This window comes from Dromaius novaehollandiae, chromosome 9, assembly GCF_036370855.1.
Source record: "Dromaius novaehollandiae isolate bDroNov1 chromosome 9, bDroNov1.hap1, whole genome shotgun sequence".
Lineage (NCBI taxonomy): Eukaryota > Metazoa > Chordata > Aves > Casuariiformes > Dromaiidae > Dromaius > Dromaius novaehollandiae.
The window spans coordinates 31,142,807-31,162,696 of record NC_088106.1 but is presented as its reverse complement, the minus strand read 5'-3'; the positions used below and the strand labels follow the sequence as shown (position 1 = coordinate 31,162,696).

The 19,890-nt window shown below is 43.3% G+C and overlaps 1 protein-coding gene across 4 annotated transcripts; it reads right to left on the bottom strand.

Annotated features, from left to right (window-relative positions):
• Nucleotides 1-1,012: 1,012 nt before the first annotated feature.
• PPP1R7 (protein phosphatase 1 regulatory subunit 7) lies at nt 1,013-19,855 on the bottom strand. 4 transcript variants are annotated; one of them, XM_026109355.2, is made up of 11 exons: nt 19,083-19,178; nt 18,349-18,426; nt 18,064-18,186; nt 12,871-12,926; nt 11,847-11,912; nt 11,092-11,222; nt 10,006-10,168; nt 6,141-6,257; nt 5,018-5,122; nt 3,950-4,036; nt 1,013-1,395 (listed from the first exon to the last, which is right to left on the bottom strand). In XM_026109355.2, exons 4-11 carry the CDS (start codon nt 12,901-12,903, stop codon nt 1,219-1,221), a joined length of 879 nt encoding a protein of 292 aa, XP_025965140.1. In that variant the 5' UTR covers nt 12,904-12,926; nt 18,064-18,186; nt 18,349-18,426; nt 19,083-19,178; the 3' UTR covers nt 1,013-1,218. The 4 variants fall into 4 exon arrangements, with proteins under 4 accessions (XP_025965140.1, XP_025965137.1, XP_025965138.1 ...); XM_026109352.2 differs by lacking the exons at nt 18,349-18,426; nt 19,083-19,178 and adding an exon at nt 19,631-19,850; XM_026109353.2 differs by lacking the exon at nt 18,349-18,426 and having other exon boundaries at nt 19,083-19,205.
• Nucleotides 19,856-19,890: the final 35 nt, after the last annotated feature.

Sequence of the window (19,890 nt, the reverse complement as noted above, 5' to 3'; positions counted from 1 at the left end):
CTAAGGCTTTCAAAATTGCAATCTAACTGCATGGCACTCCACACAGGCAGCCTTTACAAAGGCTTTCCATGAAGGGATGTTGGCAGCATTCATAAGATGAAGGCCACATTTGAAGAGATACTAAAATCACTGTCTCCCTCTATAGGAGGTCCACTCATTTTCAACAAATCAGAACACAACAACGTCTACTGAACCTTTCAGCTTCACTTCAGGCAGTGGTGTCATTCAACATGACCATCGAAGAGCTGCTTTGAAACTGCCGATTGCAGGCCCCATCCAGCAGCCTTATGTTCTGGAACAGATCTGGAAATGGCCCTGACTGCAGCCCAGCAAACAGGAGATACCTGCCTTGCTATCTGCTGTACTTTGCTCTGACAATTGCTGGGAAATCAAGAGGCAAATGGAGTCATAACCACCACTAAGAAACATGCAAGAATGGACTAGATTTCTCACCTCCTCAACCTGAATCCCTTTTTAATTTTGCTTTTTTAATTCCTTCTCCAATTCTTACCTCAAGCTACAGCTCTGCATTTAACTATGGAATTCATATCGCTGGTGGCTTTCTCAAGGCTGGCAGTGCATCCAGGCATGTATATATCCACACAGCTTTCATACCTCAAACTATTTTTTTCAGCCCTCTCTATAATGAGCTTGTAGCTCTGTTTCCCCACAGATAAGAACTGCCATAGAAAGTCTAACTCCCCCCTGCCAGAGTTTTGCAAGCAAATGCTTAGCGTTGACTCAGATTTACTAAGCCGGGTGAGCACTTTTATAAGATTCTTCCCCATGTCAACACTGTCACTGTCTTTTCGTATTTTTACAGATCACCTCTGAACCTGGATCTGAACGTTGGATCAGGGAAAGCACTGTCTGCAAGGATGTTACTGACCTGGAGAGGTATCACAGAATGAATGCAAGTCAGCAAGTGGCTCCAGCTAGAAATGCTTCAGTCTGTTGCAAACACTTGCTGCCAAAACTTCCCACATAAATAACAGACGGAAGCACAAGGAAGTCTCTTGTGTTAAGATTTAATAATAACAACAACATTTCAAAAACAACGAGTGCATTGTACACAAGATCTCGTATTCAGTGCTTTTTATTGACCATTTGTTTTGCGAACGTCAGTGTACTGAAGACCTAGGGAGTGGTAAGTGGATAAAAAACCCAGCTGGGACATTTCTCCAAGGAGGGCAGGAGAAGAGGAGGGCAGCAGGAGGTTCAGAATCGAACAAACGTGGCATCAATCTGCCGGACAGATGGGAGGGCCAACATGATTTTGCGTCGGTACTGGGGATCCTTCTGCAAGGGGTTTCGCTCCAGATATACAGTTTCCAAGTTCTTGGCTCCTTTCAGCTCATCCAGGTCACTCCAGCTCTCGATGAGATTATCATTCATCTGCAGAGCACATACACATACACTCACACAAACAAATACTTCCAGCAAAGTCTGGTCAGCAAGAACCTAGCCAGACTAACGCTTTTCATGAGGGTATTACCCAGTGGCAGTAACCCGTACAATCTTCAAATGCAGGTAGGAAGTCCCTGATTACATGATCCTTTTCCCTCTGGAACCTGAGATAATCTTTTCTGTTGCACACTCCAAGCCTTGCTAACTTTTACCAGCTTCTGCACAGTCTTGGGCTGCAGGTCAAACATTCCACTCTACAGACAACGTACCTGGTCTGACAGGTACACTTGGAAAGACCCAGCAAGATGCTGGGACAGTCTCTATATAGAGTGTCCCAAGCTATAAATTGTTCGTTTAAGGGTTGGAAACTCTTGTGCCAAGATTTTCTTCCATTGTGACATCTATCTTTACTTCCATGACTTGTCCTTGGGAATGTCAGAAAAGGTCCAAAACTGATCTGAAAGTGATTGTTCTCCCTCTGCTTTACATCATTTCCCCACAAAAACTGTTTCTGCAGTCCAGAGAAGGCACCAAGCTTCCTGATTCGGGTTCTGCTCACATCAGCATGGGAGTTGCCACCTTGCTTGCTCTACAAAGAAATTGCCATGAAAAGGGCTGAATAGTTCGACTGCCCAGCAAGGAAGCAAAATGTGAAAGGTAGCCATGTGCTGTCCAGCCTAGAGACTTCAGCCATCCTCTGCTCTTGGATGCAGGGGCAGTTACTACAACAATACCAACTTAAAAATCAATACATTGGCTCTGGCCTCCCTCAACAACTGTTCTTCCTCACATCAGGCACCCATGATAAATGGAAAGCTTTGTGCACCCTGTTCGTTGTGCAGCAGATAAGTAGCTCTATTTTCTCAAGCTGCCTCTTTCTATCTAGTTCTAGTCTATCTAGTGAAAGAAAACTGCTCCATCACTGAGACTGCCAGTGTTCCAGCAGAAGTCATTTTTTCAGTTAGGACCCTGGACTAATACTCTGAAGAAAATCCACTAGCTCTTCACTCTGCTATGGCTCATTCCAATGTTGCTTCAGGCAAATCACTTGACCGATGTCTGAATTCCTCCACTGAGATGACACTGGGAAAAATTTAGAAGATTTCTGCAGTATCTAGGATTTGGAATTCTGTTTCCTTGAGTTGTTAAAGAACTTGTTATGTGGTTTCACCTGTTCAGTCAGTGAAAACATAAATAAGTAGAAGCAACACTTGCATATACCAAAAAAAGTTCTGCCTAGCTTTTTAATCAAGAAGAATATAAGCTTTTTAACAGTGTTAAAGTGGAAAAAAAACAAACAAAAAGAACAGGAGAGCATTTTCTAAGTTCAGCTGGGGAAAGGAGCTGGACACAGCTACCAGATCTTGGCCAATGCTCTGCTTTGGCAAAGGACTCTTTCAAAGCACTAGCCCAATGAAGATAGGATCCTCCCTTTACCTTCTGCAAAGCAAATGGAAACAGCTGCACAACACCTTCTTGTGCAAGTGGAACAGCAGCAGAGTTCAAAGAGGAAGATTATAGGAAGTTGCAAAGATTTACAACCAGTCCCACAGCAGCCACATTGTACTGTCTCAAGTCTACTGCCTGGAAGATGTCATGTTAAACAGGCTGCTCAGCTCCTGTTATGTAAAGAGTTCCTTCTGGAATTAGTAGGTCAGGTACCACCACTAGCAGTCTGCTAAGCAGCATCCCAGGATCTAGCTAGATTTCATTTGCAACTGCTTTCTAGCTCTTCTATCACTGCCTTTGCCCAGAAGTGTGAATAATGAAAGTCCAGATGACAAGCATTAAGCAGCACAACCCTTATTCTCAGCCCTGAGCCATAAGAACTCTACAAGAGCTAAAGCATCTGCCAACTCATGAGGGTCTGTTATCTTCCCCCCAAACATTAGCAGCTCCCAAATACAGCAGGGTAATGATATTTCAGGAAGGGAGTCTCTATACATTTCCTGACTAGAACTGTGAATGGCAAAGGGCTTAGAAGTTTAGGACGCCACAAGGGAACAGAACCAACCTTAAACAGACTTAGGAACTGAAGTAAACCAAAGATAGCTTTGTTTTCTTTGTATTTACATGAACACATCAATTCTGCCCTAAGTGTGCTTTGAACAGGTAGTATGCTCTGGTGCAGTGCTGAGCCAGTATCAGCTTCTCCCATTTCATAGTCATGCTGACTTAAAGAAAGAGGAGATCTGCAAAAATAGGACACACTAGGGCTGTTTTATAACCATTACAAGCAAGGCTTTATCAGGTACGGGTTGGCAGTAGGATCTATATTCTAGGTGTAGATAGGCCTGTTACCACCAATCAAAGCCCTGCAAAAAATCTTGTTAGGCTTAACTTTTCTCAGGGGAAACAATCATACTCTTTTCATGCGGACTGGTAAGATCTTAAAGTCAGTTGTCAGAACACAAAGAGCTTACAATAGCCCTAAGGACCGCTCTACTCCAAGAAATAAACCACCCTCCCACTGTTCCCCACCAGAGGGGTGTCTTTCGCCACAGTACAGACATTTCAGGTACCAGCTCCAGCCTGCACTTACCCAGAATTCCTGCAGTTCTGTTAGGTGGCTGATATTTTCAATCTTTTTGATTCTATTGGATGCAATGTCCAGCATTGTAAGTTTGTTCTAGACAAGCAAACACAAGAACTTTAGACCAGCTTTCATCTTCTCTGTCCCACTTTTTTCAGGCCCAGAATTGAAAGTTATTAGAAGCAATGACACATTATTGCCAGCTGTTCATATGTAGCACAAGGAGAGTTCTCACTGACTAAATATAGCAGGGAAACTGTTTTTAATTAAGCTGGGTTACTGACCTCCCAGATGCCATGCAACACAAATTAAATTAATTACTGGCTGGCTGGCAATTGCTAGCCAAATGGTCCTACACCTTGAACTTTCCCAACAATATGTTATCATTAGGAATCCATTAAAAAAAAAAAAATCCAGATCAGAAGTGACATTTTGAGTGGCAGAGTTAAAAACAACCCACAAATTCTTTGCAGTAGGAAGCTCAACAGTTAAAAATGTTCTTTTTTTGCCACAATCCGCTGAGTTACAGATTTCTCTGCTCTCCTACAATGCCATCTACTGTTAAATGAGAATGAAAACACTACAGGCTTCTGTTTGAGCAATCCTCGTCAGAAATCTTAGAAAAGTACACTGATAAGAAGGCATGCCAGATGCCACGGCTTGCCTCTCTCACCCACAGCTCCACTTATCCTCTTGAGGAAGACTCCTAGTTATCTACAGGACTCCTGTCTGAAACACTGAAGCACAGAGAGCCAGCAGTTGCTGCCAGTCTCTTCCCCTGCTGAAGATCAGCCAGGCTGTCTTATTAACCACATGCTCTGTACATCCCTCCAGCCCACCCCAGATAACCATGAAAACTATTCTATTCCAGAAGATCTGGAAGGACTTTACATATGCAAGATATTTTAACACAGCAAATACTTGGATCTCTGTGGTCTTTTCAAGAGGCTCACTACCCCCAACATGCAACTAGGGAAGCTGAGGAACAAAAACTTCCAGAAAAGCCCAGCTCCCACAGGGAGCACTTTAGGGCAACAATCCAGACATGCTCTTAGCGAGAGCCTGTGGGAAGCTCACATTGTTCTCCAGTCCCTCGATGACTTCGATGCCATTGTGGCTGAGGTACAACTCACGCAAATTCACCAAGCTCTGCAGACCCTCAATCTTGGTCAGACGGTTGCTCTGAAATTGTAACAGCAGTTTAAGTCCACCATAAACAGATCAAAACCCAAGTGAATTACTGAGAAAAAGCATTTCTCTGAAGTGTAACTGGGAAGGGGAAATGGCCTGCTGCAGGTATTGGGAGAGGGGAGGTAGCACAGTCCAAACTGACCTAGCATGCTCAGTTCGTTTGATCTCTATACTACCAACTCACAAGGAAGTTCCAGGAAAACCAAAATCTTCAAGTTTGGAAGAATGTGACTCTGACCTTTCAATCAAAAGCTGCAGCCTGGAAGTTTTCCATTTGGCCTATTTAGAAACAACAGGCCTACAGATTAATAACATTTGTTTGGTAGTTCTTTTTAATGGAATGGTCAGAAGGGAACCTGCATCACTTATAAGCATGAGCCCAATACTTTCTGCAATGTATAATACTGTGTGTTATGCAGAATAAAATGTTTACTGATGCTGCAACATGTGGAAAGCATAACTTTCTTACCAACAGTTGTAAGAGATAATAGAATGCACTCGGGCTGTCATACAGAGGAGAGGGATGCACAAGGAGAGAAGTTATCTGAGAATCTTTTATCCATCCTTTAAAAGGGGATAAACTTTCCCTAAGCTCATTAAGGACAGATCTCACTTAACACCAGCTTGTTTAAACATCTTCCTTCTTCAAGAAGGAGGCAGCAACACTAAGCCCACTGCCATTATAAGGACTTCCTTGCCATAACTCATTTAATGCTACTGTAATATATTGGAAAACAGTATTTCAGGAAGGAAATGGAACGGACATTCATTTCCTGTCCCTTCTCACATAAAATCAAACATTTGTTTTGCTGATTTTATCAGTGCCTATCAATGTCATTTAGTGTCAAAAGACGTGAAAAGACAGCACAGAGAATGTCACACTCTCTCTTCAGGTAAAGGAGTTTGACTCAAACACTGAAGACCTAGTGATTCAGAAGAGCTTCATCTTAAATTACAAGGTGGTTCCTACATCCCTTCAAAATATAAGAGTTCAAAGTAGAACCAATACCTGTATACTGAGCACAGACAAGTTTGCTAGTGCATCCAAGTTCTGGAGCTTGGTGATTTTATTCTTTCCAAGGAACAGACTGTCAAGATTAGTCAAGGTGTCAATGTTTTCAATTGCCTGTGAAATGACCAAAGGAGACAGTGTTATTGCTGCGACATGAAATCCAACCTACAGATGACCAAGTCTAAGAGAGGTGTTTTAAGATGGTAGAAGCATAGACAGCCTTCTTAAGATGGCTTGGTTCTTGCAGACAGTCTGCTATCCTGATCTGCATAGTTCTAAAACTTACACTATCTAATCAAGATGTTCTCCAGCTTGGATTGTACAGGCAGCCTTAGATGTTAAGTGCACCTCACATCCTCAGAGCGTATTGAAAAATAGATACTTGCACAGAAATCCACATTACTAGCAATTACTGAAGAAGCACATCAGGAGCAGAGAGAGGACCTTCATCTCATTTCACTCAGTGATCTCAATACATCTAGAACACGTGCTCTCTAAGTGTCAGAATATCAGAAGAGGAAACCCAAACTATCTGGACTGCAACGAGAAGAAAAAGAAAGCATTTCCAAACGGAGGATGACAACGAAGAGCACACTAAGGCCCTGACCCGTGCAATTGCACTCCTGAAAAATACAAGCCTGCCAATTCCACAACACAAAGCATGCACAAGGTATGGCCTCCCTCATGGCTCACGAGCAGAGCAAGTGCAGGGCTTTGTGCAGTGACAGCTGGCTTGTGGCACTATTGCTCATTGACTTTCATCAGGGGTCATGTCACCTTGTCCTGGCTGTTGTCTCCACTATCCAGGCAGCAACAGCAGAGAACGAAGAGGCTCAGAGTGTGCCGGACATGACATTCTCGGGGACATCAGGTGTATCCAGAGCAGGGGATATTCATTTGTGAAACAAGAAAATCTGTTACTAGTGAATGGAAGGAGCATCTGGGAGGAGAAAATAAAATTCCCAAATTTAGTCCTGACCATTGATGATCATAACTCAGAGGCAAGCTGTTTAGCTTCTCCACACATCTGTTTCTGTGCCGTGGCAAAGTTAACTGTCTCACGGGTGTATCTGAAGGTAAGCATGATACACGTGTTAAATATACATGCTACTAGCATAACATACACACTAGACCAATCTAAGTCCTGAGCTCAGCCTTCAGCGGGAGATAAGGATCTCTGAGGTGTCAAAGGAGCCACACTCTTCACTTACAACAGAAGGGACAAAAAATGTGAATAGAAGAGAGGAAGATATAGAGAGAAAAAGAGGAAGGAGGGCTTAGAAAAGACTCCTGCAAACAGAAGGAAAGAAAACACCATAGATTTTTGCAGGGGACAACCTCCTTTAACTCAAACGCAAAGAACTAGTGCTGGAAGAGAAGAGAATTTTAAATAGGGACTTCAGCTCACAGAAAAGCAGCAATAGATACACACACGACTGTGCAACTGTGCTCAAGTACCTTTTGACTGTTCAGTTTTTCCATACTCTTCTTGCCTGGCGAAGAGTTTCAGAGAGTAGCAGTGTTAATGAGACAGGCCATGGAGTCCAGATAATGTCTTTGCACAGGCGTGTGCATGTGTACACACACTTGTAGGGGATAGAAGAGAAGATGGACACAAACACACACACACTACATATTATAGATGCACTTTGGAGAAGAAAGCAGCTTTTCAACATCTATCCCAGAATTGCCAACAGATTCAGCTTAAGCTGTTTATCAGCACATACTGGGATTCACACTCCTTCTAGCCTGTGGAACTACCCCTGTTTTGGCCTTGCAAGAAAACAGATTTATTTCTCAGTGGAAGCTCCTCCAGTCCTGGCAGCGGGGAAGAAATGCTTGTGGTTCTGAGGATGTTGAGAAGAATTAACCGGGGGCGGAGGGGAGCACGCTACTTAAAGCTACAAAAAAGCCACACTTAAATAAGAGCGTGAAACAGATAGACGCAAGGAAAAGAATTAGGACAGCAAATAAAGAAATGCTTGCCTCAGTCCAGTTTTGCAAAAACAATAGGCATGAAAATGCATCAGCTCAGGAATAAATTTCCACTTCCCCAGCATTAGCATAATAAAGACAGAACTATGAGTGTTGAGTAAGTCATGATTGACTCCAGGCTAAAAAGCATGCTGAAGGATTAGCGTTTTACAGCAAAGCGACTAACACAACATTACTGCAGTAACTCTAATGCACAGGGGATTAGTCTACCAGGCGCTCCAGTGCCGAGAACACTGCCTGAGCAGATAGTCCATACGTTATTACCCTGCAGAGTTAAGGACAGGCCCAGTTGCAAAAAGTGTGTAGCTGGGTTACCCTTCCAACAGGAAAACAGAGAGTTCTAGCTGCCCCCAAACAACAGGAGTTGCATTTTTTTGGGGGGGGGGGGGGGTTTGTGTGTAGGTTTTTTTTTTTTTTTTTTTTTTTTTTTAAACACACACAGGCTCAATACTGAGAAAATACATGTAAAAATAATCAAGCTGCTCCAAAGATATTCTTCTGTTTGACAGTGGTGGCAACGAACTGCCTAAATATCAGCACAGAAATGTAGGTGGATTTTTTTCCCCCCCACAAGGTAGTGATTCTTAGACATGGAATAAAGTACAAGTTTTGTCTAACTCAGCTTTCAAAAACATAAGAAGCAGTAGCCTGTTGGGTTTCTGCCTAAGGAAACTGCATATCTCTCTCTTGATCTCCCTAGGTCATGTTCCCCCAGCCTATGCAAACTACAAGGTTCCTAATCACTCATCTGGCTGACGTTCTCACACTCTAGATTTATTCCCTTAAGTCATTTCATTTCCAAAGTAATAATTCCTTCAGCTGGAAGAGAAACGGATCCAACTCAGCTTTAGGAGCAAGATAAACTCCAGCCACTCTATAAAAGCAGCAAACATTTCTGCCTTAATACAGAAAATGACTGTTACAGCTGCTGAAGAAAAGCTGCTATAGTAGCCGAAGTTTCCTTCTTTTCTAGGAAGTGAAGTGTGCTTCCATGGGCCTTACAATACAGAAGACAAACAGATATTTTCCTAGTTTGCTCTTTCGGCATACCAAGCAATTTTCCAAAGAATGAGACTGCAACTGAAGAATGCCAACCTCAAAAAAATACTTCTAACAAATGAGTGTATTCCAATCTGAAAATTTTCAAAGTGAATATAATTGAAAGGGTTTCTTAAAAATAATAGTTTACTTTGCATGCTGTAAGCCTTTTGCATTGTCTGTTTTCATCAATTCCCTTATGAATTAGGGAAAAGGCAGAAAAGCATACCTTATTGACAGGAGAGAGAGTACTCAGAACTGCTTTCTTTGAGTGGGCTAGATTTCAAATCAATAATATTGGAAAGGTCACAAATTATATTGTAAAAAAACTGACCAGGTAGTCAGCAGTGCAACATCAGGTTTGTGAGACATTTCAGAGTGAAGCCTCAGGAAAAAAATTTTCTTGATTGAGACTGAGTGAACTAGCAAGTTATCAATTATACATACAAATCTCAAACTAGAATTAAATTTGAATTTAACAGGCTTTATAAAATAGAAGCAGGCAGAGTGCCAGCCTGTAGGAAAGTAAGAAAAAACAAGGTTTGGCTCTCTATCAGGAAGAAACTCATCTGCAAAAGGCAACACACAGGAGTTGCATGAGGTCATTAAAGAGAAATTCATAAATAGTAATTCAGTAGCCAGGCACTAGACACATACGTAACTGGAGGATTCAGCATGCACAGCAATAAGTAATTACACATTAAATGACTATAACAATCAGAAGAGCCAAACTGCAAATAAAAGTCAATGCAGTGCACTTTCAGAAAGGGCTAATCCCAAGCCAAAGACCACAAAACTCTTCAGCTAACGTCTTGTACAATGAACCTACCCGGATTCGATTGGATCCCAACTCCAACATCTGTAACTGCTGTAAGTTACTTAAATTCTCAATTTTGCTGATTTTGTTGTTGACAAGGAAGAGTTTTTTAAGCTGAGTAAGCCGATCTAGTCCTTCAATTTGTCGCAGAACATTAAATGAGATGTCCAGAATCCTGACAAGGAACAAAATAAAGGTCTTTTCAGTCCAGGAGGAACAGATGATTTTGGGAAAGGTGCTTGTAAATTGGTGGGGAACCTCACTATCTGCAGAGATCGAGCACTTTTCTAGCCCTTGAAGCTAGTCAAAGTGGTATTTCTTTTACCACAAATGACAACAAATATAGCCTTCAAAATATTTCTACAGCATGTCAGGGGAGAACAAACAAACAAAAAACCCACTGTTACATGCAAAAGAAAACCATCACTGTGCCCAGCTATGGAGCTGCCACTGTGGGAGGAAGCCAACCTTCATTATTCCATATTCTTGGGAAAAATGTGTATTCAGAAGATCTGCCTGTAACAGGACAGGGTCAAGGCCTCCCACAACCACGAAGCAGTTACAACTGCGGGAAGCAGGTCAGTCCTCCCTCATTCTCAGTGAAAACAATTTTGTTTCTCCAGAGTGACCTCAGACAAGTGCTTGTAACTGGGAAAAGCACTACTCCGTAGACATTTTTCTTCGCTGAGTCAGAACAGTACTTCCAAACAAACAAAAACTAATTGTATCTGAAATCCCTTGTCATTTCCTGCAGGAATAAAAACCTACTATTCACAGCAAGAGCTCTGTGTAACAAGGGATGGCTGCTCATCCACACCAGGGTAGAAAGTCCCTGCAGCCCCCTATCATTCCAGCTGCCCTACACAGCACACATTTCATTTTTGGCTGGCTGGCTGTCCCTGATGAGCTCCAGGATAATGCAACTAGTTTATCATATGAGTCAAATCCCCATAGACAACAGACATTATCCTTCACAGAGCACTTAAATGAATCTCAGAAAAAAGGCCTGGGTGATAAAGACAGGAGTAAGTACAACATGAGTACTCAGTCAGTGACAAACAACCCTCAGCCCAAGTCGAATGATTACCCTCGACTCACTCAAGTTCTGCTAGAGCCTCCAAGTTCTCGATCTTCCGAATCTGATTATCATAGAGATCCAGCTCCCGCAAGGTCTGCAATTGCTCCAGGTTCTCAATGCGCTTAACCAAATTCTGACGTAGACACAGAGTCTAATAGTTTGGGAAAAGTTTAAAAACAAACAGGAAAATGGATATGAATGACAGCACGCACTGCCCTCTGGAATACAGACAATAAGCTTTCTGGTTTATCCATGAAGTTGTTGTCGGGGTTTTCTGTTTGTTTGTTTTTACAGAATCCTTTCTTGTTTTATTCCTACTCTATCAAAGGAAAAATTCTTACATGAAGTTGGTCGAACACTGTAACAGGAGCCCAGAGAAATTGTGGAGTCTCCCTTTTCGGAAATAAAGCTTGACTGGATGAGGCCCTCAGCGACATGGTCTAATCAGATCTGCTTTGAACAGGGGTTGACTAAAGACCTCCAGAGGTCCTTTCCAATCCAAATTATTCTATGTTAAGCCGGTTGTGCAAATACAGAATGCATCTCTTCAGATGAGCCCTGATGCCTCGCCTCATCTCTTCTTCCAACGCCACCTTCCAAAATCCCAGGATTTTGACTACTACTTGACAAACGGGTAAACGCTACCTTCTTCAGTCAAATGCAAAGTGACCTCATTAGGATCTCAGTCAAAAGGAGTCCCTGTACTGATTTTCTTGTAGGTCAGTTTAGCAAACTCTCCAGCTCCAAGAGACATTCTTTATTCCTTAGAACTTACCTTCACTTTCTTGAGCACCTCAAATCCTTCTATCTTCCCAATTCGGAAATGATTCAAGTCAACATCCTGAAAAAGAAATGGAGGTCAGAGGCATTCAGCAGCTGTTCCAGAACAGTCTTCAAAGACCAGCCTGGTACCTTGTTCTAAGGAAAATTATAGTCTTACAAACCACGTAGTTCATTAAAGCCGCCCTTCAAAGGGCTCGTAAAGATTTGGTTTGGCAGATGATTTTATCATCACAGGTGAAGCTCATGGCCTTAGCTTCTCAACTGCAAACACCCTATCTGTGAAAGGGCCACAGCATGAGGTTCTATCATGAGTATGAGTTTTGTTTCAACAAAAGAAATCTTTTGGGATAAATTCTGAATTTACTTAGAAAGACAAATTCTGCTGTCCGGAAGGAATAAGGTACTGCGTAAAATTCTCAAACCTGCTTTGCCAGGGCTTAACTGGGACAAACTGCTATTTCCAGCTCCAGGCCTCAGATGAACAGGGAGCACTGACAGTTTTGTGAGCATAACTCTGCATCAACTGATGCACATCTGTACTGTCCAGCCCCAGATATTCTGGTGTTGCAAGCCAGTCAAAAAAAGAGAAATAATGCACCTCACCACCCAAGCTCAGCAACCCACCAGCTGACAGGTTCAGGCAGCTGCCTATGCCAGGGTACAAGGCCTGTGACTGGCTGTGCCCGTTATGAATCACGGGTCTTTCAGCAGCAACCAGCTCATTAAAGATATTCTCACAAAAGCTTGTATCACATCACTGATGCTTGCAGCACGCCCCCATTTTCAGTGCCTCCATGCTTATTCTAAAGTTCAAAATGACTAACGAAAGGTTTCAGGTCCTGGTTAAGAATAAAACACCTTTATTTCTTGTCTAAAAGCTCTGAACCAATTCTGGTGAGAATAAGGATAGCCAGTACCTTCAGAAGAATTGTATCTTTTAACAGGGTTTCATGCTTTCCTTTGCCTACCTTTGTTTCATGTTGTGTTAAGCCCTTATGAGCAAATATCTGTCTCACCTCAGCTTCCGGGTCCAGGCTAATTGTCTCCATGTCCACTGGTGTCTCTGCTTCTCCTGCAGCAGAAGCAAATACATCATAAACTTGTGCTCCATGATAATTAGTGGTGAGGTTACAACAGCTAGTAATTGGGCAGAAAAAGGAAACAAATGCTCTTCAGAAGAAATAACACACGAGATGCACAGCTGAGATAGGTGAAGTGTATTTTTAATGCAGCAGACTATCTGGCTCTCATTGTGACATCTAGTCATGAGCAAAAGCTTCCTCAACAGGCTTTCATGTCTAGATGCAAAGCACAGAAAGAACAGCACCTCACCCACCCTACATGTAGGGCTGGTAAATAATGCTGGCTTAAGACTGATTTTTGGCAAGATTCTCTTTCCTGCCTCCCTTACCATCCCACCATCATCCCTCTGAAGATTTACCATCCAAAGTGCTTCTTCTTATCAATCTGACGCAGTGCTGCCAAGAAAGAACCTAGTGCACCTATACTGTCTAGAGCAGCACCAAGTATGACCAAGCACTGCAACAATCCCACCCTTGAGCTTTTCATTCATAAATATTACCAGTTTACATCGCTGTTGTGCGCACTTTTGCCTGAATCTCCCTTTTCTGTTTATTAAAAGAACTCGCTAATATGCTAGAAAACACTGTTTATCACACCGCATACGTTTTCCTGGGAAATGCTTTTACAGCTCTGGAAGGCAGCCCAACATTTGCTGTGCTTCTAGCACAGCACAGGAGGGAGTGGAGTTTGGTGGATAGATTCACGTTGAATAATTCATGCCCCATTCCCGTTTGTTGAAGATGGTGTGCTGGTTGTGTCAGTTTCAGAAGCAAAGTCTAATTAGACTTTGCAAGACAGACATGCAACATGCAGCCTGTTTCCACTTCAGATGCGGAGCCTCTGCACATACTGCTGAAAGAACACCACGAGAATCTTTAATCACAGTCTTAAGTACAAAGACTCTGAATTAACTCCTGCATTACTACATGCAAGCTCATTCCAGAAATAATGACTATTTTTATAGCCCTGCATGGCTACAACAGCCATGTAACTGCCAAGTATTCCCTGCACTTAACGAGTACTTCTCCTACAGATGCTTGGCATTGTCCATAGTATAGTAGGGCTTAACCAGTTTCAGTCGCTCCACACAGTCATTTGCCTTGCTATATTTAGGCTATTGCTCTTGCCTGGGCATTCAAACAGGGAAGAGCCCTAACTGAACTGACTCATGGAATAAGCGTGAAACAAAATCCTCTGTCCTCTGTCTTTTAATGCCGTATATAGCATAAACTGACAGGAAGCGTAACTCATATTTTGAGGATATGAAACATGCTGGTAGGTTCGGTGCATTTATCAGAACACCACCAAAACTGACATCAATACGTATGCCTATCAGCATTGTAGCAGTGGGCAACACTTCTTTTTTCCCTATTATTCTTCCAGATCAGGAGTGATGCACTTCAGCAGAGGAGTGAGATATACTGCCATGCTGCTACCAAAGCTGTACCTATTTGACCTATTGCTAGGGTGCAAGATGCTGCAAACACAATGCTCCAAGACAAACAAGCAGCCTAGCTGAATTTATGGCCAAGAGGAATACAGTCCAAGTTTAGAACAAGAGTTGAGATATCACATAAAAAAAAAATAATAATTCCCCTTGTATTAAGTTACACTAGCATTAAGTTACAGTGTTCACGGTAAATGAACTTCTCCCTTTGAGACTTGTAAGTTTTTCAACAGTAAAGCCAGTAAAGCACTTAGTAGATAATTTGGTCACAAACCTTATTCTTCAAACTTTTTTGGCTGACAAGCTTATCTATAAAAATTACATATTTCTCAGTCCACTACAGACTACTCATACACATTTGGTTTTGGCAGTACGTTAAATACATTATGCTAGGATCTGTCGATGAATAGCTCAGAGCAAGAGAACTTCAGAAACACAAATAAAATACTACCTCCTCCTCGTTTTTTCACCTCTTGATATTGAGTGACTGGACCCACAGTCTGGTCAAAAAGTGATGTAGTCTAGACCTGACTAGAAAGAAAAAGCCCATTACCAGTTTCTAGAGAGATTTTTCATAACAATGATTTACAGCCATTGCTTGCTTCAAACACTTTTGGGTATAGGCAGTGCTGTCACTTTGCATTTCGGTAAAGAATTTACTGGCACAAAATGCCCATATGGCTTTATAACTCATGTCAAGTTACCCAAGGCATCTCAAGGAGCAATAAAACTGCATCACAAGAACACTTGAGCTGCTTATGCCATATTTCACATACAATCTTTGAATGGGTAAACAGTGCAGATACAATGCAAGAAAAGAGCTCTCAGCTAGCAAAGCTGAACTGTCCTACCTACCTTAAGCATACTACTAAAAGCAACTCGGTTTTTATAAAAGATCAAAAGTTGGCAGTATATAAAACAATCCAATTAAAAGATTACTAGTGTAATTGTTTTAAAATCAAGTAAAAAAAAAAAAACACCAAAAAAACACACCACAAAACCAAGCAGCTACACCTCCTCCTCCTCCATACAAGCCCCCACTCCAGTTCTCACTATTAAGGAACTAACAGTCTCTGAAGTACTATTATGGGACAGAAGACCTTCGTTGCCTCCAGAAATTTCCCAACAAATCCCCAAAGATCTAAAAAGCTGCCATAGCAAAGGCAAGACAAATAAAACATATGTGACTTAAGAACAGCAGTCTTCTAACAAGACTGGTATCTTAGCAATAGTCCTGATAGAGTCAGTGCGGGCAAGAAGCACGCAAATCCAGAGGCACAAAACCAAAGCCCCAGTGCTTCCTAACGGTCAGAGTCACATGGCAAACATATATACATTGAATTCACAACAATAAAAGCAATTTAAACCCAAACAGAAAGGCAGAAAGGCAATAACGTTTCCACAACGAAGCTGATTTTCATAAGCTTTAGGTAGAGTATATAAAATCCTCTCCACCTAACAGTCTGACCAGTGAGATTTGTACACCTGCAACATGGATAAATCAATACTGGTACGAAAACAATGTACATTTTTACTCTAAAGAACAGATAAGCAAAAAATGGTTCTAGTAGATTTACTGACCATGAACTGTCAGCCAAGAATTGTTTTGTTTATGAACCAAGTGAATACAAAACACAAAGAACCCTAAACTGACTCTTCTACAGTCATTTCTACAAACAAAAGTGCAGTTTCACTTGTGTGCATTCAAGAAGGCAAACAATTTTTAATGTCCACAATTTTTAATGTAACGGGGTTTCTCAAAGGGGAAAAAACATTGCTCCAGCAGCAAAGCTACTTAACTGAGTTTTTATGCAACTGATGCCTGTAAGCTACACAGCTTTGCAGATGCAGGGAAAAGGCTACATCTGGGAAACCTGAGTTCCGCAATACGGAACAGCAGTTACGGAGTTATGTAATTTCACAGTACCACAAGCATTAACGCAACCAAAAGCCTAACTGTACTTTTTAACTGCATATGCATGAAAAATATTATATACAGCTAAGTTATAAGCTTCCTAAACAGAGCCGCTATTCCTCAGAGAATTAGCTGAATGAAAAATTTGAAATTGCAGCTGCTTGAGTTCTATTTATGTTCTTCCATGGAAGGTGTGGAAAACTGTTCGTTTTCCTTCAACTGGACAACTCAAAAGCTGGCTACCAAAACTAACTCAAATGCTCCAAAATTATTCCCCCTGCTTGGTCTCTGTTCTAGTTGAAATTTGCTGAATTCTACCAGTTTGGAAGAAGAATAAACGACAATACAGTCATTAAATTAAGTAGTTCCCAATATAATCCACCCACCCAATCTGAATTCTCTTCCTGCTTCAATTTGTAATGAAAAGATGCCATTTGAAATCTTCCCTTTAATATTATAATTCCCAGAAGAAACAACATACAAAATGTAACTTTAAACACACAGCTAAACTACGTTAGCTGAATGAACACTCAAAATGCTCTGTGTGTGCAAAAGAAAACAAGAAATGACTAATCTGCTTGGTTTTGCTGGCCATATAGTACTTGGGCTCTACAGTTTGCAAGATGTGCTCGTGCACTTTCACAGACATCATCAGGCTATTTTCCCATTAATCACAGAAAATTATATGTTAACAGTGAATTATACCTAGATAGAAATCATTTAATTAGGAAATGAGAGTTCAAGTTCTCACAATAATTTACTAGTCTGGAAAATATTTTTGCAAATCCTACGGGACATGGTTAAGAGGAATCTGTAAAAGAGGAACAGTCAAAAAGGATTAAAATGCAGCAGAAAGAGTTGCTGTATTATTTCCACTTTCATTTCCAGACCAATAGTTACTTGAACATGTGCACCAGAAGGATGCTATTACATCTCAAATTATTAGCAAGGCCTAGCTCTAGATCTATTAGAGATCTAACTCTTTTTAGTCCAACATCCACCAACCATCACCAGAAGTTTAGATAACATGGCCAAATGGGGTCTTCAGAGATGGATTTGCTTTGATAGAGCCTAAGCAAGTTGCAACAAACCTTTCTATCATACATGCACAAGCTTAAAAAAAGCCTGTCAAAATTTCTACCATGCTATAGCAATATAAACAGTAAAAATAGCAGTAAGAGTTCCAAATCAAGAGAATTCAAACATATAGATGCAAATACTTTGATACATCTTAAATGTCTTAAAAAATAAACAAAAAAATTGAAAGCTTCCTTCACTCTATCTAGAAATAGTCTCCTTTGCCTTCCAAACAAATCTGGCTATTTAAAAGTAAATAACTACATACACTAAAGCAGAGATATAAAGAGCTGTTTCTGTTTGCTTCTAATGCAGATTTGCAGCATCCTTCTATAGAAAGCTGCTACTACCTTTCTGCAAAAGAAGCATTAAGTAAGACCATAATGTGAAACATCTTTAAGATTTCGAAGAGAAGTGTGGTTCCACATAGGGTAAATTAAAAAAAAATAATAGAAATAAAAAACAAAACCAAAGGTCTAATGCCAACAGTTCCATAAAAGGAAAGCAGTTTTGTTCTACCAATGACTATCTTATCATTAGTTTTCTTAAAAGAGCTCTAGGGAAGATTCACATGGTTAATAACACCAAAATCACATATAGCCATAAAAAATACAAAGGACTGATGCACAGATACTGCTGTAAGACAGACCACCCTTCCTAGGGTGATCAACTGGATTGGCTGGGTACCTGTGGAGTTCTCGCCATTCTGCTCATCTCTCAGGCTCTGCTGACTGAGGTCTGTTACTAAGCAAGCTGCTTGCTTCTTCCCTTCTTCATCTCCCGACTCCTCCGATTCAATCCGCTTATCAACTGCGTAAGATACATAACAGCAGATTTAGGCTACTTTTGTGAGCGGAGCAGAGAAGTAGCAAGCAGATATAATAACCAGGACTCACATACACCACTATGCAGTTAGTAGAAATCCTAAGTTAACTAAATTAAAGGTTTAGTCTTAAATAAAAGGCCTCTTACCCCTTGTTTCTAGTTTGATTTTGGATGCACTTTTTCCTCCCTTCAGATCTTCCTAAAACCAACAATCTGGGAAGAAGACTGGAGGAAAAAGGAAATTTCTTAGATCAAAGGAGTGCAAATCCAAAGATTACGGAGATGGAATTATATTTATTACATGTAAAGAGCTTTTAGAAAAAAAATCAGTATCTTGTACAACAGTACTAATGACATGAAGTAGTAAAGGCTTAAAAAAAGAAAAAATCCCTGCAGATAAAGCAAGCGTCTCCCCGGCGTGATCTCTCCATCATTTCCCTGGTCACAGCTCCGGCGACCACCCTGGCCCTGGGGAGCTGAGGCTCCTGGCTCTGCGCAGCGCACAGGCACCCCTCAGCCTTTACACTCCCCTCGCAGGGCGACCGAGGAGAAGCAGCGCCATGCCAGGGTGCCGCTTGTTATTATCGCCGTTTTTTAGGTCATCTCTACCAGCCCCCTTCTGCCACCTCCCGCGCGCGGAGCCCCAAGGGGGGCATCGCGCCGTGCCCCACACAGCACCCCCGCCCCGGGCGGGCGGCCCTCCCCGGCCCGAGGCCCCCGGCCCCCGCGGGCAGCCGCCCCCGGGGACAAACCCCGGCGCCCACCCCACCGCGGAGGGCCCGGCAGCCGCCCCGCCGAGCGATAACGGCCGAGCCGCGGCCCGCCCGCCGCCCCCGGCCCCTCAGCGGCCGCGGCCGTGCCGGCCCCCGGCGGGCTCTCACCCTCCATCATCTCCTGCGGCCCCTCTCCGCTCTCCGCCGCCATGTTGCTTCTCCTCCCCCCGCCCCCTTCCGGAAACCGTCGCAACGGCCGCCGCGGCCAATCAGCGCCCGCCGCTGGCGAAGGGCCGCAGCCAGTCACCACTGCGGGTCGTGCGCCACGGGGGGAGGGGCGGGGCAGCGGCAGCCTGCCAGCCCCCGCGCATGCGTGCGAGCCTGCGCCCCGCTGTCTTCTGGGAGCTGTAGTTCCCCGTGGGCGGAGGCGGATGCTGCCTTTGTGCCTGGCCTTGTCGCAGGGGCAGGATGCCAGTTCCCAGCCCACCACCAGCGCCTCGGGCCTCAGCGAGCTGCTTCTGGCCTTTTCGTGCCGCCTGCAAACTCCTCCGAGGATCACCCTCAGCCCGTGGAGGGGCCAGCTCCTCCGACAAGGAGGAGTTCCCCGCCCCAGCTCTGCAGGCCTTCCCCACCCAGCGACTCCGCCAGGCCGCGACCGAAACCCTGGCCCTCGCACAGGGGGTCAGGCTGTGTCGCCCTCGGGGGCTCCCACACACCTCTCAGGCCGCGAGAGCGGGCAGCCCGGCGCCGCCCGCCCCGGGGCTGCCCGCAGGAGGTCGCTCGCCACAGGGCATCCCGGGGGCGCGAAGAGGGCTGCGGCGAGAGACAGAGAGTCCGCAGGGAGCCGCCCATTCCCCTGGGCTCTCTCGATGCGCCTCCCGCCGCCCAGCGTCGGCTTCAGCCCGGGCGTCCGTAGCAACGGCAGCGCGCGGGCTGGCGCGCGGCCGCGCCGGGCGGCTTCGCCCGTTCGAGCGGC

Excerpts from the sequence above, each read along its gene's own strand:
- PPP1R7 (XM_026109352.2), bottom strand. The coding sequence starts at position 19,766 with ATGGGCGGCTCCCTGCGGACTCTCTGTCTCTCGCCGCAGCCCTCTTCG. Across the intron at positions 6,258-10,005 it reads TGGGATCCAATCGAATCCGG|GCAATTGAAAACATTGACAC; the intron begins GTAGGTTCATTG and ends GTCATTTCACAG. Across the intron at positions 1,396-3,949 it reads CAGAACTGCAGGAATTCTGG|ATGAATGATAATCTCATCGA; the intron begins GTAAGTGCAGGC and ends TGTGCTCTGCAG.